Source organism: Eubalaena glacialis, chromosome 9, assembly GCF_028564815.1.
Source record: "Eubalaena glacialis isolate mEubGla1 chromosome 9, mEubGla1.1.hap2.+ XY, whole genome shotgun sequence".
NCBI classification, from domain to species: domain Eukaryota; kingdom Metazoa; phylum Chordata; class Mammalia; order Artiodactyla; family Balaenidae; genus Eubalaena; species Eubalaena glacialis.
The window spans coordinates 36,322,590-36,346,514 of record NC_083724.1 but is presented as its reverse complement, the minus strand read 5'-3'; the positions used below and the strand labels follow the sequence as shown (position 1 = coordinate 36,346,514).

Here is a 23,925-nt window from a genome sequence, read left to right as displayed (position 1 = left end):
ACAACCATACAAAATCTATGGGATGCAGCAAAAGCAGTTCTTAGAGGGAAGTTCATAGCGATACAGGCCTTCCTCAAAAAAAAAAACAAAAGTCTCAAACAACCTAACCTACCACTTAAAAAGAAATTAGAAAAAGAAGAACAAACAAAACCTAAAGTCAGCAGAAGGAAGGAAACAAGATCAGAGAGGAAATAGAGAATCTCAAAAATTATATTAAAAAATCAATAAAGCCAAGAGTTGGTTTTTTGAAAGGGTAAACAAGATTGACAAACTCCTGTCCAGGTTCATCAAGAAGAAAAGAGAGAGAACCCAAATAAAAATAAGAAATGAAAAAGGAGCGATAATAACCAATACTGCAGAAATACAAAAAACCATAAGGGAATACTATGAACAATTATATGCCAACAAATTCTACAACCTAGAAGAAATGGACAAGTTTCTAGAAACATACAGCCCACCAAAAATGAACCAAGAAGAAATAGATAATTTGAACAGACTGATCACCAGAGGTGAAACAGAATCTGTAATTTAAAAACTCCCTACAAACAAAAGTCCAGGACCAGATGGCTTCACAGGCGAATTCTACCAAACATGCAAAGAACAACTTATACTGATCCTTCTCAAACGCTTCCAAAAAAATTGAAGAGGAAGGAACACTCCTGAAGACATTTTATGAAGCCACCATCAGCCTGATACCAAAACCTGACAAAGACACCACCAAAACCTGACAAAGAAACCACCAAAAAAGAAAATTACAGGCCAATATCTTTGATGAATATAGACGCAAAAATTCTCAACAAAATATTAGCTAACAGAATCCAACAACACATTAAAAAGATCATACACCATAACCACATGGGAGTCATCCCAAGTTCACAAGAATGGTTCAACATATGCAAATCAGTCAATGTGATACACCACATAAACACAAGAAAAGACAAAACCCACAATCATCTCAATAGATGCAGGAAAAGCATTTGACAAAATTCAATATCCATTCATGATAAAAACTCTCACCAAAGTGGGTATAGAGGGAACATATCTCAACATAATAAAACCTATTTATGACAGACCCACAGCCAATATAATACTCAACAGTGAAAAGCTGAAAGCCTTCCCACTAAAATCTGGAACAAAACAAGGATGCCTACTCTCACCACTTCTCTTCAACACAGCATTGGAAGTCCTAGCCACAGCAATCAGACAAGAAAAAGAAATAAAAGGTATCCAAATTGGAAGAGAAGCGGTAAAACTGTCACTCTTCGCAGATGACACGATACTCTCTCTATACAAAGAACCCTAAAGTCTCCACACAAAAACTATTAGAATAAATGAATTCAGCAAGGTAGCAGGATACAAGATTAACATACAGAAATCGGTTGCATTTCTTTACACTAACTATGAAATATCAGAAAGGGAATGTAAAAAAACTATACCTTTCAAAATCTCACCCCCCAAAATAAAATACTTAGGAATAAACCTGACTAAGGAGGTGAAAGACTTATATGCTGAGGACTATAAAACATTAATAAAGTAAACTGAAGAAGATTCAAAGAAATGGAAAGATATCCAATGCTCTTGGAGGAATGAATATTGTTAAAATGGCCATACTACCCAAAGCAATCTACAGATTTAATGTGATCCCTATCAAATTACCCATGACATTTTTCACAGAACTAGAATAATCCTAAAATTTATATGGAATCATAAAAGACCCAGAATTGCCAAAGCAATGATGATGTAAAAGAACAAAGCAGGAGGCATAACCCTCCCAGAGTTCAGACAATACTACAAAGCTACAGTAATCCAAACAGCGTGGCACTGGCACAAAAACAGCCATATGGATCAATGGAACAGAGTAAAGACCCCAGGGATAAACTCACACCGCTATGGTCAACTAATCTTAGATAAAGAAGGAAAGAATGTACAATGGGAAAAAGTCTTTTCAGCAAGTGGTGTTGGGAAAGTTGGACAGCCGCATGTAAATCAGTGAAGTTAGAACACACTCACCATACACAAAAATAAACTCCAAATGGCTTAAAGACTTAGACATAAGACTTGACACCATAAAATTCCTAGAAGAGAACATAGGCAAAACATTCTCTGACATAAATCGTACCAATGTTTTCTTAGGTCAGTCTCCCAAGGCAGGCAACAGAAATAAAAACAAAAATAGACAAATGGGACCTAATCAAACTTATAGGCTTTTGCACAGCACAGGAAGCCATAAACAAAACGAAAAGACAACCTACAGAATGGGAGAAAATATTTGCAAATGATGCAACCGGCAAGGGCTTAATATCCAAAATACAAACAGCTCATACAACTCAACAACAGAAAAACAACCCAATCGAAAAATGTGCAGAAGACCTAAAGAGACATTTCTCCAAAGAAGAAATACAAATGGCCAATAGGCATGTGAAAAGATGCTCAACATCTCTAATTACTAGAGAAATGCAAATCAAAACTGCAACAAGGTACCACCTCACACTGGTCAGAATAGCCATCATTAAAAACTAGAAACAAATGCTGGAGAGGATGTGGAGAAAAGGGAACCCTCCTACACTATTGGTGGAAATGTAAGTTGGTACAGCCACTATGGAAAACAGTATTCCATTCCTCAGAAAACTAAAAATAGAATTACCATATGATCCAACAGTCCCACTCCTGGGCATATATCCAGACAAAACTCTAATCCAAAAAGATACATGCAGCCCTATGTTCATAGCAGCACTATTCACAACAGCCAAGATATGGAAACAATCTAAATGTCCAGTGACAGATGAATGGATAAAGAAGATGCAGTACATATATACAATGGAGTACTACTCAGTCATAAAAGAGAACGAAATAATGGTCATTTGCAGCAACATGGATGGACCTAGAGATTATCATACTAAGTGAAGTCAGACAGAGAAAGACAAATACCATGTGATATCACTTATAATGTAGAATCTAAAATATGACAAAATGAACCTATCTACAAAACAGAAACAGACTCACGGACATAGAGAACAGACTTGTGGTTGCCAAGGGGGAGGGGGTTGGGGGAGGGACAGAGCGGGAGGTTGGGGTTAGCAGGTGTAAGCTATTATATGTGGAATGGATAAACAACAACGTCCTACTGTACAGCACAGAGAACTATATGCAGTATCCTATGATAAACCATAATGGAAAAGAATATAAAAAAGAATGTATATATATATATATATATATATATATATGTATAACTGAATCACTTTGCTGTACAGCAGAAATTAACACAACATTGTAAATCAACTATACTTCAGTTAAAAAAACAAAAAAAGAACTCAATTCTTTCTGTAAAAAAGGGGCAATAGCCTCACCAAGTCAGTGCTTAATATACTATTGATGGGATATAAGATGATTTTAGTGGCATGGGGGTGTATCAGGATATATGAGGTTATGCTGACTTGGCTAAACTGCAGTAACAAATTTCCCCCAAATGTTTGGTTTCAACAAAGGTTTAGTTGCTTGTGATACTGTGAATATTTTCATTTTAACAGTTTATTTTAGTGTGTATTAAAACCACTAGCTTTTCATTTATAGTAGTGAAGTAATGTAAACATTTCTTTTTAGTTAAGTTCCTGGATAGGGTCCTGGAATGGAAAAAGGACACTAGGTAATGACTAAGGAAATATGAATAAACTGTGGACTTTCTACTGGCTCATTAATTTTGACAAATGTACCATACTAATGTAAGGTGTTAATAACAGGGAAGCTCGGCAGGAAGGGTAGTAAGGGAACTCTCTACCGCCTATCTCCTCACATTTTCTGTAAATCTAAAACTTCTAGACAGTCTTCAATAAGGGGTGCTGGGAAAACTGGATAGCTACATGTAAAAGAATGAAATTAGAACATTTTTTTGTGTATGGTTTTAGAAAAACTCTAATGGATTAAAGACCTAAACGTTAAGACCTGAAACCATGAAACTCCTAGAAGAAAACACAGGCAGAACACACTTTGACATAAATCGTGCAATATTTTTTGGAGCTGTCTCCTAAGGCAAAGGAAACAAAAGCAAAAATAAACAAATGGGACCCAATTAAACTTAAAAGCTTTTGCACAGCAAAGGAAACCATAGACAAAACAAAAAGACAACCTACTGAATGGGAGAAAGTATTTGCAAGTGATATGACCAATAAAGGGTTAATATCCAAAATGTATAAAAAGCTCATACAACTCAACATCAAAAAAATAAACAACCTGATTAAAAAATGGTCAGAAAACCTAAACAGACATTTTTCCAAAGAAGATACAGATAGTTAACAGGCACATGAAGAGATGCTCAACATCGCTAGTCATCAGAGAAATGCAAATCAAAACCACAATGAAATATCACCTCACACCTGTCAGAATGGCTATCATCACCACAAGTAACAAATGTTGGTGAGAACATGGAGAAAAGGGAACCTTTGTGCACTGTTGGTGGGAATGTATACTGGGGCAGCCACTATGGAAGACAGTATGGTGTTTACTCAAAAGACTAAAAATAGAACTATCATATGATCCAGCAATTCTACTCCTGGGTATATATCTGAAGAAAATGAAAATGCTAATTTGAAAAGATACATGCACCCCAATGTTTGCAGCAGCATTATTCACAATAGCCAAGATATGGAAACCTAAGTATCCATCAACAGATGAATGGATAAAGAAGATGTGGTATATATATATACACAATGGAATACTACTCAGCCATAAAAGATAATGAAATTTTGCCATTTGCAACAAGGATGCACTTGGATGCTGATTCACTGTTATAAAGCAGAAACTAACACACCATTGTAAAGCAATTATACTCCAATAAAGATGTTAAAAAAAAAAAGATGCACTTGGAGGGTATCGTGCTTAGTGAAATAAGTCAGAGAAAGGCAAATACTGTATGATATCACATGTGGAATCTAAAAAATAAACTAGTGAATATAACAGAACAACATACTCTCATATGTAGAGAACAAATTAGTGGTTACCAGTGGGAGGGGAAGGGGGGAGGGGCAAGGCTAGGGTAGGGGATTAAGAGGTATAAACTACTATGTATAAAATAAATAAGCTACAAGGATATATTGTACAGCACAGGGAATATAGCCAATATTTTATAAATGGAGTATAACCTTTAAAAATTGTGAATCACTGTGTTGTACACCTAAAACATACATTATACATCAACTATACCTGTTAATAAAAAGACTTAAGAGAAAAAATTCTAAAAAATAAAGTCTTTTTAATTAAAAGAGGATTTAAAGAAAAATATTAAGTACTAGCTTTCTCCTCAAGTGACATGTGGATATGGCAAACACTGTAAGATGCTAAGTGACTGAAGCTGGGAAAAATGTGGTCATGGATCTCAGGTCATCCACACCAGGGACCTCACTGTTACTCTTCACAAAGCCCAAGGGGCAGGCAGGACTGCAACTACAGTCCCTGACTGACACGTGAGGACACAGACCTTGGAACTTGGAATCAGGTGGGAACAAGCTGGATGGACAAGATGGCCCTGGTCTCCTGTCTCCTTCAGTGGAAGCAGTGGTGCCTCGGGGGGGGGGCGGAGTGGTGAGAGGCCTACATCCAGCGCTCAGGAACCCTAGCACATACCCAGACCAAGGAAAGTACCCCGAAAAGTGCCTCCTTTAAAATACAGAACTTTATTTTGGTTGCTGAGATTTTCATAAGCACTTGGTTCACAGAAAAGTCATTCGTTACAAAATAATAAAAGGCAGCATTTTGTACAGCGACTCACACTGGGGCCATAGATAAGTGCAAAGGACAGCGCTGGGGATGGGAGGGGCCCACGCTCTTGTGCCCGAAGTCCTCAGGGGGTAGCCAGTGCTCCTGGCTCCCTCTAGCCCAACCTACTCCACCCGGGAGAGCAGCACCGGGGGCCTGGCAGAACCAGCCTGGGAAGCCATCTGTGAGGTGCACGACAGTGACCCTACCAGGCTGGTGAGGCCCCACATGAAGGGCCGGGTGGGCGGGGGACTGTTCAGGCTGAGCCAGGCCTGCGTCGGGCCCCCTTCCTAGAGCAGTGGGTCTCAGCCTGCCTGGCTCTGGAACCTTAACACATTCACAGTTGGGTTCAGCACAGCCCTTTGGGAGCCAGCCTTCCTCTCCTCACTCAGGCTGCTAACCCTACCCCCTGGGCTGGGGACTGGGGACACAGGTGGTGACCCTAATGGAGCTAGCTTACAGGCAGGTCAGTGGGACAGGGATGGGCCCGGGTAACTCCTAAGCAAGGCAGAATATGCCCTGTGGGGGCAGAGAAAGGGCAGAGGAGGCTCAGAGAGGGCAGAACACTGCCATCCGGGTGGCAGTGTCGAGCCTGGAAGAATGGGTGGGACCTAGGCATGTGTAGCTGGCGAGGAGGGTGCACCCAGAAGAGGGGAGAGCGTGAGCCAAGGCACAGAGTGGGAAACCTTGGTAGGGTCAGTAAAGGCAGGTGGTCATCCATGAGAATGTGGACACAGACGAGGGCCCTAGGCACCTCGGTCTCCGCCAGTCTTGCGCCCAGGAGGGGCGGCTGGTTTGGGTGTGCTTGTGGGATTCGAATCCTCCCTGTGCAGCAAGCGCTGAGCCAATGTCCTCCTGAATCTGGGAGCAACTTGAAGGTAGAGCAGTCAGGTGCATCCCTGTACCACCCAGCCCAGCACGCGCCTGCACACCTAAGCCACTTGAAGGAAGCCTTCTCCACACTCCCCTTCCTGTTTTCAGCATGCCCCTGTCATCCCTGGGGCAGCCTTTCAAGAGGGGCTCCTTATCCCAAGCCCCTTCCTCCCTCACAGGTCCATGTCCAAGAGAACTGTGTCCTTAAGGAAACCAAACCCAACTCCTCCAGCCTCCCCAGGCAGCAGGGTGGGTGTGGCAGTGTCCCCGGAGGGTCAAAAGTGAGGTCTAGGAAAGGGGAAAATCTGGGGCTCTTTCCATCTCACTAGAATCACTTCTCTCCCTTAGAAGTAAATCCGTTCTTCCCTGAGAAGATTCTGGGTTTGATGTATATAAAACGCAGTTCCCTGTTAACTCAAACAGAAAACCCCGACCAAGGTTTTCATTATCGATTTCCCCAACTTTTCATAATCTCTATAAGAGCTCGAGGGACTAGAAACCCACCAACTTCGGTTCCCCTTTTCGCCTCGAAAAATAATTCCAGGGAATTCCCTGGCGGTCCAGTGGTTAGGACACCGCACTTTCACTGCTGAGGGCCTGGGTTCAATCCCTGGTCGGGGAACTAAGATCCCATAAGCCACATGGTGCGGCCAAAAAAAAACAACCAACCAACAAACAAAAAATCCAAGTTCTTTCCTGCTGAGGGCTGTGGAGCCAAAGGGTTTTGAAGGTACCTTGTTCTTAGTCCCCAGAAGACTTGGGAGCTTGTTTTTCAGGGCGGTGATAAGGAGACCAGGAGCCTTCACAAGCACTAATTCTTCCATCCCAAAGGCCACAACCTCTCAGCTTGGCTGGGCAGGGCCCGAGCCTGAGAGCAGGGTATGTGCTTCCTTCTCGGAGTCTGAGGACAGCCCCCAGCTGCCCCACTCCGTGGCTCTCCATTCTTACAGGATGGTGCAGAAGATGCTGCGTTTGCTGTGGTAACCACCTTCCACATGGGCTGTGATCCTGGTTGCCATGGCTGTCACCTTCTGCCCACTGTGGGCAGCAGAGGGGCCTCGGAGAGAGTTTTCAAGGTGAGGCCGTGCTGGTGGGTTCGCCAGGCGCCACGTATCAGACCTGGAGGTGCAAAATGAGAGTGAACCCTTTGGGAGTCTAGAGCATTTGCTGAATGCCCTGCACAAACTTACCTTTGGCTTTGTTTAAATCTGGGTATAGGTTGCATCTCCCTAGTTAAGTGATAGCAAAAGGAGGTGGAACATGTGCAAAACTAATTCTAGTTCTAGCTCTACCTTCAGATCTACATGTAACCTTGGATAGGTTCCCTCTTGTCCTCTATTTCCCCATCTTTAAACAAGGATCTAGATAAGACCAGTGGCTTGCTTGTTTTTCTTTCATTCCCTCAGCCCCATTTTTTTCCCCACCTGTATGACTGTAAATGTCATGCAAGCTTTATTCATAGTCACCAAAAAATTAGAAACCACCTAAATACACTTCAGCTGATGAACAGATAAACCGTGCGGTACGTCCATACAATAGAACACCACTCAGCGACAAAAAGAATGAATGACAGATGCCACAGGTGAATCTGGGATACACTGGGCTAAGTATTAAGAAGCCAGACTCAAAAGACTGCACACTGTGTTATTTCTTTTGTATGACATTCTGGAAAGTGCAGATCTATATGGGACAGAAGCTGGTGGATTTCCAGTCCCTCGAGCTCTTGTGGAGATTACGAAGGGTTGGGGAAAATCAAATGGTAGTGATGTTTTGATTAGGGCTTTCTGTCCTAAGTTACAAGGAACCTGTCCTGAGTTACAAGGGATCGCCTCTTACACACATCAAATCCTAAATTGCTTAAGCCAGCAACATTGGCTTTTACGTATTTTTATGATAATAATATTACGAGTGGGACTGTAAAGGTATGGGTAGAGTCAGAGGCTGGCTACTGTAGGGTGAGTAAAAGCCTGGGGCTATGTTCAAAGATCTGCAAGCATTTGCGTTTGGCAGCAGAGTGAGCTCCTGAGAAGAAGCGATGAAGAGAGAGGAAATTAGGAGCGGACAGTGCACAGGGGACAATTCCAGGCCAACAGGTCTGGGCTGTACCCTGTACCCTGGGGTCTCCAAAGCCGGAGGAGGAAGTGGACCCCAGGGAGTCTACAATATGATCTGCTGGGATTTGGGAAGATAATATTAGAATTTCTACTTATATCATACTTTATAAGTTATGACTATATAAATATACATACTGAGGGGGTTTCCTCAAAAAATATTTGTTACTGAAAAAGTGTATAATAAAAAAACAGAGTAGAGAGCATTACTATAGAAAAAGAGGCTCCATCCAGGGTTTCTGACCATGCATGTGACGTGGCCAGAGCTGATTTAGAAAGGTTACTCTGGCAGGATGCAGAGGACAGCCTGCAGGTCGGGGGTAGCCCAAGCGCAGGGGGACCAGGCAGGAAGCTGTTGCAACAGGATAGAAGGATTAACAGTGCAGGAGTGATACCAACAACAATGGTATCAATAATAATTACTAATTATTATTTTTTTTGCAACCAGTATGGCAAAGTATCAACCAACCAGAATGGAGTCCATCCATAAACAACTGAAACAGCGGTAATGGGAACAGGGGCCATGGGTCAGGGTGAGGGGTGCTGACCCGAACAAGGGTGGCAGCAGTTGGGAAGAGGAGGTGCCAGGTACAAGAACATTTTAGAAGCAGAATCAAGAGAACCTGGTAGCTGACTGAACTTCAGTGTCAGGGAGAAGGAGAGGCAGAGGTTTTGCTGCCGGAACAGAATGGATGGTGATGTCATCAAAATGGGGAACAGGGAAGGACAAGGGTTTGGGGAAGGTGAGTGTGAAGCAACTGTACATTGAGGCAGAAATACCAGAAACAAGGGGCAACAGCGGCCACAGCAATGAACACTTCTGTGATACCTCAGATATGCTGCTAGGTCACATGATCTTATTTAAACTGGTGCTACAAAGCAGACATTATTAACTGGATTTTACTAAGGCTCAGAGATGTTGAGTAACTTGCCCAAGGTCACACAGCCAGTAACTGGCAGAGGTGAGATTTGAAACCACATACCCCTGACTATTTTAAAGCTTATTCCCTCCTAGGGAGTCAGGTTCAGGTCCTCAGCCCAGGCCTGACACAAAACCCAAGCACAGGCCTTTACCTGACCAGAGCCGAAAGCTAGCAGGACTAGGGAACAAGGGCGGCTGCAGTCTCTGAGCCTGGCTTCCCCAGTGACCTCACTGTGGTTCTAGAAGATTGGTTTAGGCAACCCCATGCACTTACTTTTTCTTGAAGACCAAGAACTTGTTGTTCTGCATGATGCATTCTTGGTTGTTTGAGATCTGCTGAAAGACGGTCTTGTTGGTCTTGCCCTGGAAGACGGTGTTCTCCTGCAGCAGAGCCTTGGCACGGCCCTGCACGGCAATGCCGTAGGCCCGGAATGAATGGATCCGGTTCTTTATTACCTGGGAGAGGCAGCCAGAGCTTGTCACACCTCAGGGACTCCTAGACTGGTAGGGGAGCCAGGTAAGTGAATCACCAGTTATAAAACTGAGGGGTAAGAGCATGCTAGGTAGGTCAGCATTGAGCCATGCGAGCTCAGGGAAAGGCTATCGAGACCAGCCCAGAGAGAACCAGGAAAGGCTTTCTGGAGGAGGTGATGGGTAAGCGGTAGGAGTTTATCAGGTACAGAGCAGAGGAGAGTTGTTCCAGGAAGAAGGAACAATGTGCAAAGACCCAGCAGATGGGGTGTGAGCCACTGGCGACCCAACTGAGACAAGAGCGAGCCCTCCTCCCCTCCGCTGCTCCCACAGCGCTCGGATGCAAAGCCAAGGGATTCCTTACTCCTTGCTGAAGTCACTGATTCATGAAGTCACAAAGCCGAAAAAAGGCTTTGCGACTGTAACTTCACAAGGGCAGGGATTGGGTTTGTCTGGCTCAACACTGAAACCCTAGCACCCAGCTCAGTGCTTTGCATAAAAACGGAGCTCGGAGCTCAAGGTCCTGTGGGGAAGAAAAACAGGCGAAGGAACAGACGCAGAGCATTGTGGCAAGTGCCCTGTGAAGGGTGGGCGTAAGCACCTCAGAAGTACAAAAAAAGGGCACCTCAAACAGCCTGGGGGGTCAGGAAGGGCTTCCAGAAGAAAGGGAGAGCCAAGCTGTAGGACTTGGTAGGTAGGAAAAGGGAAGAGAAGGCTACTCCAGGTATACAGGGAACAGTGGGTGCCCAGGCCCCGAGGCAAGACTTCTCTCCATTAAGCACCTACTGCATACCGGGTCCTGTGCGAGATTATTCTGTTAGGAGAAGAGAGCTAAAATAGCCCTGATCTTGAACTGAAGACCACGAAGAAACCTCGGGTGGCACCACCGCCCCAGCTTCCTGCCAGTACCCCCTGTTCATCCTTCAGGGCCCAGTTCCCGCGTCCCCTCCTGCGTGAAGTCCCCCTGCATCTCCCAGGCTGGGTTTTGGCAGCACCCTTGCAGAGTGCTGAGGGTTTAAGGTTCCGCTTCTCAGCAGAGAGGGCACGAGGGCTCTCCTAGGGCCATGCCCTACATAGGCACACACATCACACACACACACACACACACCTTCGTGTCGGACGTGGGCAGCAGCTGCAGCCCGCTACCCCGGTTGCCAATGATGTCGTTTTCAATGACAGTGCTGTCACCCTTGGTGATGATGCCATGGCCTCTGTTGTCATAGATACCATTGCCTCGGAACTCCACTTTGCACTGGGCCTCGACCTTGACCCCACTCTGGTGATTGCAGGAGATGCTGTTGTTGGTCACACGGGTGAGCTGGCTGCTCTGGGCCACAGTGATGCCTCTGTCCCCGTTAGCATGGATCACGTTGGTGATGACATGCAGCACCTCACTACTCTGGACATAGAGTCCTGAAGCTGTGGGTAGAGGGGTTGGGAGCAGAGAAAGCACAGGGTGGTCCCAGGGTCACTGCTGACAATACCACTAGGAAAAGCCTTCCCAGAATTGTGCACCCAGGAGAGGGGGAGGGGGAGGAGAGGCAGCAACATGCAGAACCAGCCCTTGGGGGTTGCATCTTCCAAGCTGGATGACAGAGCAGGAGGAAACCCAGGACCAGCAAGGAAACTCTGTTCCTTCTGCACCAAGTCCTCACTGAAGTGGCCAGTTAAACGTGATGTGAGGAGATTCCTTAGGCTCAGCTGGTCACCTGGCCCAGGCTCTCGTCCTGTACTGGCATGCCTCCTACAGCAGCCTCATCCTACCCCCATCTGCACCACCTGTGACAGGAGGCTCACTACCTGCTCAAGGCTGCCCATTCCACCTCTAGACAGACAGATCCACCTGCTAGAAAGTTGTTTGTTTTGCTTCCCATTATGAGCTAGAATCTGCCTCCCTACTATTCTGGGAAGTTTTCTTATTTCTTAAGAAATAAGAAATTTCTTAGTGACACTATGTGTTTGTAGAAAAAAGCACAAAACCAGCAGGCTTAGAGCCACGTGGGGAGAGGCAGCATGGCAGGTGGACCAGGGGTGAGGAGGCGTTCTCCCCAGTGCTAAGAGGCACCGGCAGCACCGGGAGGAGGCTGTGGGAGGATGCCGACTGTGGGGTCATGTGGGAGCAGTCTGAGCTATGAGCTTGCAAGCCCGAACCTTTTGGTGCCAACTGCCTATTGCTTCTCCTGGCTTGGTTGAGAACAGCAAAAATAAATCAAGTATTTGTGAATTTATGTGGCTTTGCTTGTCCTACTGGACAGCATGGCCATGTAGAGGAAACCCTGAACTGGGAGGGGACAGAACTCATTTTCCGGATAAGTGGGCTGGGGCCACGGGCTACCCATCTCCCTGCCTCTGCCACTCCCAGGGGGATGAGCTTACTAGGGCCCAGGGACCTCTTTTTAACAAGCCTTCCTCCATCAGCCCCCCAGAGTAATTCTGATAATCAGCCAGGTTTGGGAGCTGTGGAGTTGGATGAACTTCACAATAATTTTTTTTTCCAATTCAATAAACATCAAACACCTACTATCATTTTTTTAATCAAGTTTAAGATAACATGGATTTTCAATACTCTTATTTTCTGTGTTCTCTAAGAAAGAAAACCACTGCCAATTAAACCATGATATGCCATCAACTGTAAGGTGCATCTCATCAGAGATGTTAAAATGTGAAAAATGTGTCTCAGAATTGATTGGAAACGTGTCTGCCAGGTGTGGGATTGGTACTGAGGGGAGGGGGCACCAACAGGAGTGGGATTCAGTTCCTTGCCTCAAGTTCACAACCTGTCAGAGTTGATGAAACAGCCACAGAAACAAATACAATCCCAGCCCCCTGTACAGGTGCCACTGGGGCTGGGGGAGAGGACAGGTCAAAGGAGAGAAAGACAGAGGGTGAGGGCGAATTTGCAGTGGGCTCCGAGGTCTGAGTTATTTGGGACGTGTGGATGGGAGAAAGGGAATTTCAGGCAAGAGAAACAGCAAGAGGAAGGCAGGGTGGGGTGGGTAGGAACAGAAAAGAATGGATTCAAGTCAGGGGCACGTGAAGTCCAGGGCACTGGGGTACCGGGTAAGTGGCTGAAGGAAGTGGCTGATGAGGCTGGAAGGGCCTTAAGGCAGGCAGAGCACAGGAGGCCCTGGAGCAGGGGCTGCGGGGAGGGGCACTCACCTCCGTTGTGATTAACAGTGTTAGACTCGACCAGAGCTGCGGTGATGGGCCGGCGCAGCAGGTCGTCATCCTTCTCCAGCTCCGTCTCCCAGAGGGTGGCGTCCCCGTCCTCGCCGAAGTTCTCCTGGGCCCCGTGGCCTCCAGGGGACTCCCCGGAGCCATCCTTCTGGCTGAACACTGCCACTCCATACAGGCCATTGTAGCTGACGTGGTTGCTGGTGACGTGGGGCAGGCTGGACGACATCATCCACACACCACAGCCCTTATTAGCTGGGACAGTGAAAGGAGCTGGTCACTGAGGCCGAGTGATGGGCGAGGCAGCACCCAGTGCCTCCCCGAGAGGGGAAGCAGGAAAGGCGCTGGCCTGGAGACGGAGTCCCTGATTTGCAAATGGCCTCGGACAAGTCACTTTAGGGCCTGGCTGCAGGCTTCTCCTTCATACAAGAGGGGTAATAACAGGTCAGTCTCACAACTGCAATCATTCCATGGGGTGTAAAAGTGCTCTGGGAACTGTCAAGGCCCCACTTCCAGATGAGAAGCACACAAGCCCACGGTGACACTGCCAAAGGGGCCCTCAGAGCTCATCCAGCCCAACTCCTCCCTGCACAGAGATGGAGGTGGCCTCAGTTTGAGTTCCAGCCCTACCACTTCCTAGCTGTGTGACACTGAGCAGGTTATTGAACCTCTCTGTGCCTCAGTTTCCTCACCTTTAAAATGGGGTTACAGGAATTCCCTGGAGGTCCAATGGTTAGGACTCCACGCTTCCACTGCAGGGGGGGCATGGGTTCAATCCCTGGTTGGGGAACTAAGATCCTGTAAGCCACGCAGTGTGGCCAAAAAATTAATTAAAAAATAAAATAAAATAAAATGGGTTTAATAACTGTACCTACCTCAGAAGGTAGTCATGAGGATTAAATGTGCTAATGCATATAAAGGGCTCAGCAAGAGTCCAGCGCCTGAATGTAGGTTAGTATAATTATTATTATTATTAGAGATGCAGTCCAGAAAGATGGAAGCTTTGCCCAAAGTCACAGAATGAGTGAGAACACTTTTCCTTCTACGATTACCCTATTTCTCCCATTATATTTTTAGTTCTCTGGATCAAAAGAAAGGATAAGAGAAGTTAGATGTCTATGTGTGAGGAATTAAATGGCCCTGGCCTTATGCAAGATCTACTCCTGCCTTTTGCTGTTTTAAGTGGGGGATAAAGCCCTCTGCTTTGCTGACCCCATGGGGTCAATCTGGATTAGAAGGTGATTTATGAGAGCCTCGTGCCTTCTGTGAGGGTCTATGTGGCTGTGACCTGAGATGGATGCTATTCTTTAAGATGAGGTCTCTGAGGCCCAGGGAAAGGCGGCAACTTTCTCAGGACCCACAGGCTGGAGATGGAACCTGGGCTGCCTGCCTCCAGGCTGGGCTGGGCCCCAAACCCCTCCCCCAGGAATGCGCCCTCACCGTAGATGGTGTTTCCTTCTAGCAGGCCTTTGCCTTCATCCCCGACAACAACACCATCGGAATAGCCAAAGCAGATGAGGTTGCTCCTGAGGATGGGGACCCCTCCTCGGCGGATGTCCACACCTCCCCACTGATTCTCTCGGATGACATTTTCTATGGGAAGAGGCAGAAAAGAGGGTCAAGAGTCACCTACAGTGCTGGCAACGAGGACTTGGACAGCTGATAGAAAGGCAAGTCTGGACAAGGACGCCTAGGCCTTCCCGTCAGCAGTCAGCACCCCGAACCTTGTCTGGTGTTTGACTTTCTAGGGACTTGTCTACTGTCTGCTTTCCTCAAGGGCAAGGTTCGTGTCTGTCTTGTGGTCTCCTATATCCCCAGCATCCACTGTACCCAGCGGCCTGGAGGACTGATGACTAAGAACAGACTGGCTTTAGAGTCCCTGGACCAAGGCCAGGCAGGACTGTCTGTCCTGGGGGGCTGTCCTTGGGAGGGCTGAAGCAGAATCCAGCCATTCCCCCACACGCCTGGGAAGGCGCTAGCCTGTCCTTCTCAGCCTCAGCTCTGGACTGACCACAGCCTTCCTCTCCTCTCCCCTCCACCATGTCTCTGGGAGTGAGTGGGCTGAAGAGCCACAAGTTAGAAGGGGTGTCCTGGGACACTGCTGCCCCAGCATGGTGGCAGGGCAGACTCTCAGCCTCCTGCGACAGGACTGCAATGGCTCATGAGACCCTGTGTGGCTGGCCCCTCCCTGCCTGCCTCTGGGACCCCATCTCATACTCCTTGCCCCTTGCTCACCACACTGCAGTCAAATGAGCAACCTCTGTGCTCCTCAGGCATGCAAAGTCTGTTCCCACAGGTAGCCCTGTGTGGAATCCTCGTTCTTTTCCTGGGCTCCTTCCCATCATCCAGCTTCTGGCTTACATGTCACCTTCTCAGAAAGGCCTGCCCTGACCATACAACACTAAATACCCACACAGTTCCTCTATCACCTTAATTATCTGTAAAGCACTTATCACCCTCAGATATGACTTTCCTTGGGAAAAAAAATGTTGTTTTTTTCCCCTCCTAAAATGTCAGTTCCTGACAGCAGAAATCATCTGTTTTGTTCACTGCTGTATCCCCAGCTCCCGCATACAGCGTGTGCTCAAAAAACGTCCGATAAATGAAGGAAGGCTGGATCCAGTCAGGGGGATTCACTGGCCCAATATTTACTGAATCTCCTTAATGTCCTAGGTATGGCTATGCTCTGTGCTGAGGCTACACTGACGTACCAGACAGACTTGATCCTTGCCTTTTAGGACACAGCAAGGGAGACGGACATTAAACAGATCACAAGAAATTAAGTAAAATGTCTTGCAGAGCAGGCCTACTGGGTAGAGTGAGTGTAGATGTATAATGGGAGGTCAGGGCATACTTCCCCGAGGAAGTGACACTTAGGCTGAGACTCAAAGAATGAGCAGGAGTTGGCCAGGCAGAGGGGAAATGGGGATGGACTGCCAGAGCAGGCACAAGCCCGTAAAAGCCAAGAGGAGGGATTCAGACAGTTTGTGTGGCATGAATGTTTCTGACAGTGTTATGTCAGAAACAGCCATCCATTCAGATCCTGTAAGCACCAGGCCTGGCAAAGAGCAGACCCTCTCTCCCTGCCTGATAAGCATGGCCAGTGCGTGGAGCCGGCATCCCCAAGTGCTAGCCACTATCAAGGAGGCCAGTCTGTCGAGGTGAAGAACTGGGTGGGTGGGAAGCCTGGGACGTTGGCTTGGCTGTGGTCACCGGGGGCTGCGGCTCCACGCAGTCCCACCCCTACCTGTGATGAGGCCTCTGCCATTCTCATTCACAGCTATGCCGGCTGCACTGCCCTTGAAAATGTGGTTCCGGCTAGAATGGAAGAAGACAAAAGGTGAGACCAGACCAATGTCATGTATCAAAGACAAAGCCCATCCAAGGTGCCTGCCTTCTTTTGTGGGCTTCCCAGATGACTCAGGTCCACAGGGGGATGAAGCACCTCCTCAAGCCCCAGGAGCCAGGCAGTTAGCAATCTTCAGTTACCACTGACCCCAAACAACCTACAACTATGCCACAGAAGCACATATCATTATATCCATGTCTCTGCAGCCTCTCTGGACTGTTATCCACATATAAACACCGTTTTATTATGTTTTCTATTGACGTACAGTTGCTGTACCATATTATCTAAGTTGCAGGTGTACAATATAGTGATTCATAATTTTTAAAGGTTATACTCCATTTATAGATATCATAAAATATTGGCTATATTCCCTGTGTTACACAATAGACCCTTGTAGCTTATTTTATACCTAATAGTTTGTACCTCTTACTCCCCCACCTCTATATTGTCCCTCCCCCCTCCCCACTGGTAACCACTAGCTTGTTCTCTACATCTGTGAGTCTGCCTCTTTTTTTGTTATATTAACTAGTTTGTTGCATTTTTTTAGATTCCACATATAAGTGATATCATACAGTATTTGTCTTTCTCTATTTCACTTAGCATAATGCCCTCCAAGTCCATCCATGTTGCTGCAAATGCAAAATTTCATTCTTTTTTATGGCTGAGTAGTATTCCATTGTGTTTATATACCACATCTTCTTTATCCACTCCTCTGTTGATGGACACTTAGGCTGCTTCCATATCTTGGCTATTGTGAATGATGCTACTATGAACATTGGAGTGCATGTATCTTTTTGAATTAGTGTTTTTGTTTTCGGATATATACCTAGGAATGGAATTGCTGGGTCATATGGTAGTTCTATTTTTAGTTTTTGGAGAAACCTCGGTACTGTTTTCCACAGTGGCTGCCCCAATTTACATTCCACCAACAGTGTACAAGGGTTCCCTTTTTCCACATTCTTGCCAATACTTGTTATTTGTATAAACACCATTTTAAACAAATGTCATCATGGTGCATGATCACAGGTAAAGTCTTGGTAGTGTCAAGAATTCCTAGGAGGCTGTGTTAAGCTTGTTTGGGAGTGATTTATGTCCCTGAATCAGATTCTGCCTGTAACAAGCCTACCGTCTCCTGTTTGTATCCAGCAGCTACTCTTTAGCTTATTTTCTGTTAACTCAGTTGCCTATCCACTGAATGAAAACATAAAATAATGACATGCCTTATAAGAAGAAAACCAGATTTTAAAAAGAGGGTTTTAAGAACATCAGACAACACATATGTGAAACCCCATGGGCTGGGCTACACACAGCCCTACTACCATGGCAAGGCCTCGTGAATGAGTTCCTTAGAACCAGACACCTGAGCATGTTAAAGGATGTGCATTCCTCTCCGGTCTCTCTACCTTGGTTTCTTGCCTGTAAATACAGAGCCAGTGACACCCAGACCCTAGCAGAACTGGGTTATTCCTGGAGCATACACATTTGCTGTTTGTTACTTTTACCACCAGGAATGCTGTGTTCTCCTTCCGTACTGGAGGGGCACCGGTCCCCTCTCTTAGGAGGTGCCCTCCTACTTCCTACCATGCATGCAGCGGAAGGATTTAGATCCAAATATTCACCTGGCTCTTCAGAGCCTAACACAGGGCCTGGCTCCTCACAGAACCCCAGTGATTAGCAGTTGGCTGATAAGTCTTCCCATCTCCTAGGGCAGGGTCCAAATGGTTTACTTCCTTCGGGGGAAGTCAAATGCCAACTGCATCTACATTATGTGTTTGGAGTAGAACAGGGTTAAAAACATCCTTACGTTTTTATTCAGACAGATCTGAAGTATCTGCTTTGATGTGATTACAATTTAATCAGCTGATGGTTACTCTGGGCTTCTAGAATTCAGGGTCAGATGCAGTCCCTGGGCAAGGCACGCCTCATCCATATTTCTGAGAGCTGTGCCATAGCAGCAAATGCATGAGTGGTATACTTTTAATACAAATCTCACTTACCTTCAGAAAGGATCCATGGCCACTTGGAGAAACATGTATGTGTGTGTACATAGGGTGGGCAGAACAAAGATAAAAGAGGTATCAGAAAACAGTAGGAAAAGGGGACAGATCATTGTTCCAAGAACCAAGGATGGGATATTAACGACAGATGAGCCAGTCTGAGTCCTGTGCTTCCTTGCAGCCAAGGCAAAAAAAGAGAAACACCATAGGTTATATAACTCACCGGCAAAAAAATATGCTGTGGTTTGCCTTATCTAGGCCACTTCAGCGATCTCGAAATTCATTCTGTACCCTCCCACAGATCCCTATCCGCCACCACAAAGAAACATAAAGGAAAAAAGCACAACCTATTCTCTCAAAGCGACTGTTTTAAAAACCCAAGACACTGATCTGGTTGTAATATTCCTTGCTCAAAACCCTTCAACAGTTCACCAGCACCCGCAAGTTCTGGGTGTATGGCTGCTGTAACAAATTACCAAAAACTTAGTGGCTTAGAACAACACAAATTCATTATCTTCCAGTTTAGGAGGCCAGAAGTCCAAAATGGATCTGATGGGGCTAAATCAAGATGCCAGCAGACCTGTATTCCTTCTGGAGGCTCTAGGAAAGAATCCATTTCTTGTCTTTTCCAGCTTCTAGAGGCTGCCCATATTTCCTGGCCTGTGGCCTCATCACTCTGACCTCTGCTTCTGTTGATACATTTCCTTCTCTCTGACTCTGACTCTCCTGCTTTCCTCTTCTAAGGACCCTTGTGATGACACTGGGCCCACCTGCATAACCCAGGATACTCTCCCCATCTCAACATACTTAGTCCCATCTGCAAAGTCTCTTCTGCCTTGTAAGACAGCATATGCACAGGTTCCAAGCATTAGGAAATGGATACATCCGGAGGGCCATTATTCTACCCACCACACTTGGTATTCGAGGTCCTCCGTGCTCCAGCATCAACCCCACTTTGTAGGCTGATCATCTACTCAACCCCCCCAGGCATCACATGCCCAGACATACCACCACATTTTTTACACCATTTTCCCCAGACATACCCCAAATTTCACTGCCCCAGGCCCAGAATTTTATGGCCTTTTCTATGGCCATAAAATCCACCTCATCCTTCAAGCACAACTCAAATGTCAGCGCCCCACGTGCCCTGCCCTGACTTGCTCAGCTGAAATTGTGGCTGGGCTCCTTCTGCAGCTGCATGAAGACCTATAAAGCATATGCTTTGGTGAGTCTTCCCTCATGGCTCCTGTCTCCAGAATGAGACTGCATGCTCCACGGAGCAGAGACTATTTGTACACACTTTTTATACTGCTGTCCCTTTACATGGAATAAACCCTCAAATGTGTGTTAAATGAATGACATGCATACATGCAAACCCATACTCTTATCTTAAGGCAATAATGCGAAAGATGGAAAAAGAGCTCTGTGATCACTAATTGTTTTTAGTAAGCTGTCTATAACAGTGAAAAAATAGACGCCTAGCAGTAATAGGTCCCGCAAGCCATGCGGCGTGGCCAAAAAAAAAAAAAAAAAAATCCACAGGAACAGTAATAGGACTGGTTCAAAAATGAGGGAATATCAAAACAATGGAACAGTTCTGAAACTGTCCAAAGTGATAAATACAAAGGTCCTGCAACAGCATGGAAAAGTACACATGGAATAATGCAGGGAAAAACTCTCAGAATACATTTGCTGAACATTAATGCCAGTGATTTTTGTAAACTGCAGACATAACTGTGTGGGTCTTCTACTCAAAACCTTAACGTTCAAGCTGCAGTGACCAAAGGACCCAAGATTATCAGGGACAGTCCCAATTTAAGATGTTTTATACTAATGTCACAACTTGTGTCAGACTTTTTCTCAAGCGCCAGTGGGCCGTGTGCTAGCCCTGAATCTGCTGCACTCTGCTGCTTTACTCATGCTGCTTCCTTTACTAGGAATGTCCACTCCCCATCTCCATGAGAGTCCAAGCTCTACCCGTATTTCAAAGTCTAACTCCAATGCCACCTCCCAAATGAGGCCTCCCACAGCCCCCTAGTCAGAATGATTCCCCCTCTCTTGGTACCACTCTGATAGTATTTATCACAGTCTGCGCCATATGATAGATGGTAAGGCAAATCCATGGCCCCTCCCACCTACAGCTTACACCACTGATTGATCACGGCATGCTGAGGTCAGATGTAGCCTCCAGATCTTAATACAGCATCCCAGGTAGCCACAATCAACTGACCGGAGTTGTCAGGTGAGTTGAAATCTCTATGCCATTCCTATCTTAGCATTATTTCTGAGCACACATGTCCTCCAGACTAAAGTAAGCTCCTAGGGAGCGGAGTCTGCCCTTGTTTACCTTTGTTATCATTATTAGAAGCGCTCAGTAATGTTTGCTGAATAGAATGGCCCCACCTAGTTAACTGGAAGGAAACACAGACACAAAAGCACAGAACACAGATGCAATACCACAAAAGGTTGTGTGACTGAGGTGGGATTATGGGTGAAGTCTGTCTCTTCCCTGCTTGCATCTGTACAGTTGTTTTCATAAACAAAAATGGTTTCAAATGAAGCAAAGACAGAGAGTAGGGAAACACAGAGATCAGAGAGGAAAGAGGGACCACGGGTGAGCAGGATAGTCTGGGTACAGTGGCACATACCTCACAACTGGATTTCCGTGGTACAGGATGTAAATGCCAGCCTCCTTGTTTGAAAAGATTTGATTGTTCCGGATGATGCCTTTCCCATTGCCAAGGACAACAATGCCAGAGCGAAGGCCGTGGTGGATCTGGTTACACTGCAAGTGAACATGAGACACCACAGAAGGCAGCTCAGACACGCCACTGAGAAGCAGAGTGCTCACTGCTGCCCCACAGCAGGGCCAAGATGAACCAGCAGAGAAAACTACGTTGCTGGAAGATCCCTAGCACAAAACAAAGTGAATGGGCTTCCCTGGTGACGCGGTGGTTAAGAATCCACCTGCCAATGCAGGGGACATGGGTTCGAGCCCTGGTCAGGGAAGATCCCACATGCCGTGGAGCAACTAAGCCCATGCACCACCAACTACTGAGCCTGTGTGCCACAACTACTGAAGCCTGTGCACCTAGAGCCTGTGCTCCACAAGAGAGGCCACCACAGTGAGAAGCCCGCACACCGCAATGAAGAGTAGCCCCCGCTTTCCGCAACTAGAGAAAGCCCGTGCGCAGCAACAAAGACCCAATGTAGCCAAAAAGTAAAAAAATAAAAACAAATAAATAAAATTAAAAAAAAAAAAGAAACAGGGGCTTCCCTGGTGGCGCAGTGGTTGAGAGTCTGCCTGCCGATGCAGGGGACACGGGTTCGAGCCCTGGTCTGGGAGGATCCCACATGCCGCGGAGCGACTAGGCCCCTGAGCCACAGCTACTGAGCCTGCGCGTCTGGAGCCTGTGCTCCGCAACAAGAGAGGCCGCGATAGTGAGAGGCCCGCGCACTGCGATGAAGAGTGGCCCCCACTCGCCGCAACTAGAGAAAGCCCTCGCACAGAAACGAAGACCCAACACAGCCATAAATAAATAAATAAATAAATAATTTAAAAAAAAAAAAAAAAAAAAAGAAACAACAACAACAAAACAAAGTGAATGGACGCGGCCCTGCCCTCTCTGCACAGGTGCACACGTTGACACCTATGAGGGAGACTCCCAAGAGAGGAGTCTTCCCCACCCAGACTCTTGGGATGTAGTTATGCTGGCACTTACTGCTGAGGGCTCCTGCCCTTCATCTGCAATGCACACTACTGAAAATTTCTGAGCCTCCAAAGAGTCCCCAAAACACGTGATCATTGGCTAGGCAATGTCACCCCAGGCCCCAGGGCGCCCACCTCTCAGGAAGGGGGCAGTGCCCCAGTACATGGGAACTCTAAGTGCAGTCCCAAGGGGCCACCCAGGGAAGGAGTGGATCATTGGCTTCTAGTCTTCCCTTCTCATTCGGGGGGGACCTGTGGAAGGTACAGCCCCAGGGAGCTTAGGTGTCCCATGAGGCATGAGGTCACCAGAAGGTGTACGAGCTACAAGGACCCTTGGAGATTTTCATACCGTGCAAACGGGGAAACAGGCCCAGGGTCATATAGTATGTTTGTGGCAGGGCCGGATCTGAAACCTAGTTTTTCTGTTTCTCAGTCAGTTAGTTGCTTTTGGACAGTGATGAAAATTTTAGGTTATAATAAATTATAATAAAATTGTTTCACTCTAATTGCTAATTTACAGCCTAAATACAATCCTACAGAAAGCTAGCTGTTTCTCTTCCAAAATGATTTCATGGAAACAAAGTTCTAGTTTGCTTTAAAGTGTTTCATGCTGCAAGCTCTCCTATTCTTACTCACTTTTCAGATTTTCCCCTGAAGGATTTGGCAGACTCACCAGGGTAACCGCTGCCTACAGAAGTCCCTCACAGGGTTGAAAAGCACAGGGAGAGAGGTGTAAGCAATGGTATTTCTATCCTGCACTGTTTCACAAAGGCAGGTAATACTCCCTTCCCCTCCACCTGCTAAACTGTCCTGTCCCCCCATCCCTGGGAAGGCAAACTCCTCTCATCTCTCTGGCAACAGTGGCAATAATTTCCTAAGCCAAGGCCATGCATCAAATATCAGTTGCATGGCAGAAAGAGTGAGAGGAAGGGGCTGGCAGAGGACACTGGCCAGGCGTGTCTCTTGAAATATAGTTAAGAACTTGCCTTTCTCTGCATTTGCAAGGGCAGTCTAGATATACTGGGTTAAGAACATCCACCCTCAGTCAGACTGCCTGGATTCAAAGGCCAGCTCTAGCACTAGATGTGTGACTTAGGGCAAGGTCCCTAGCGTCTTGGTGTCTCCGTGTCTTCACCTATGAAATGGGAATAATAATAATTCTATCTCACAGGGTTGTGTAAGAGTTAAACCATGATTAAATAAATATATACCAAGTGCTTAGAACAGTATCTGGCATATAATAAGCACTATGTATAGGATGGATATTATTTTTCCAAGCCCATAAAAAGTCCATTATGTTTCTCAATTTCTGGGAAACCTGTCTCTCAGAGAAGGCTGGAGCAAAACTATGGGGCAGGTCTTTCATGTCACTGGTCTCATATTCTAGGATTTTAAGTGGTTTTCACACTGGCTAAGATCAAACTCGCTATGGCCTCATGATATCCACGAAACAAGTAATCTTCAGAATAAATATCCTACGTGTCCTTTTAATAGTAAAGAATGAACTAATTTGGTGTTTTATTTTTGATCCAAGTGTCTCATGGCAGACATATCTTTATTCTTACCAAACT

At 46.2% G+C, this 23,925-nt stretch overlaps 1 protein-coding gene across 5 annotated transcripts in view; it reads right to left on the bottom strand.

Moving 5' to 3' along the window:
- The window catches only part of FBXO10 (F-box protein 10), a 64,357-nt gene that overhangs the window by 5,951 nt on the left and 34,481 nt on the right, over positions 1–23,925 (bottom strand). For 4 of the 5 annotated variants that reach the window (XM_061200220.1, XM_061200224.1, XM_061200222.1 and 1 more), the window contains 7 exons: positions 21,294–21,430; positions 16,547–16,617; positions 14,740–14,892; positions 13,285–13,554; positions 11,234–11,544; positions 9,929–10,110; positions 7,356–7,740 (listed from right to left, as the gene is read on the bottom strand). In XM_061200220.1, the coding sequence (XP_061056203.1) occupies positions 7,566–7,740; positions 9,929–10,110; positions 11,234–11,544; positions 13,285–13,554; positions 14,740–14,892; positions 16,547–16,617; positions 21,294–21,430 (1,299 nt within the window). In that variant the 3' untranslated portion in view covers positions 7,356–7,565. Of the gene's footprint in view, positions 1–7,355; positions 7,741–9,928; positions 10,151–11,233; positions 11,545–13,284; positions 13,555–14,739; positions 14,893–16,546; positions 16,618–21,293; positions 21,431–23,925 lie in introns of those variants that run through there. The other variant, XM_061200223.1, reaches the window with a different exon arrangement.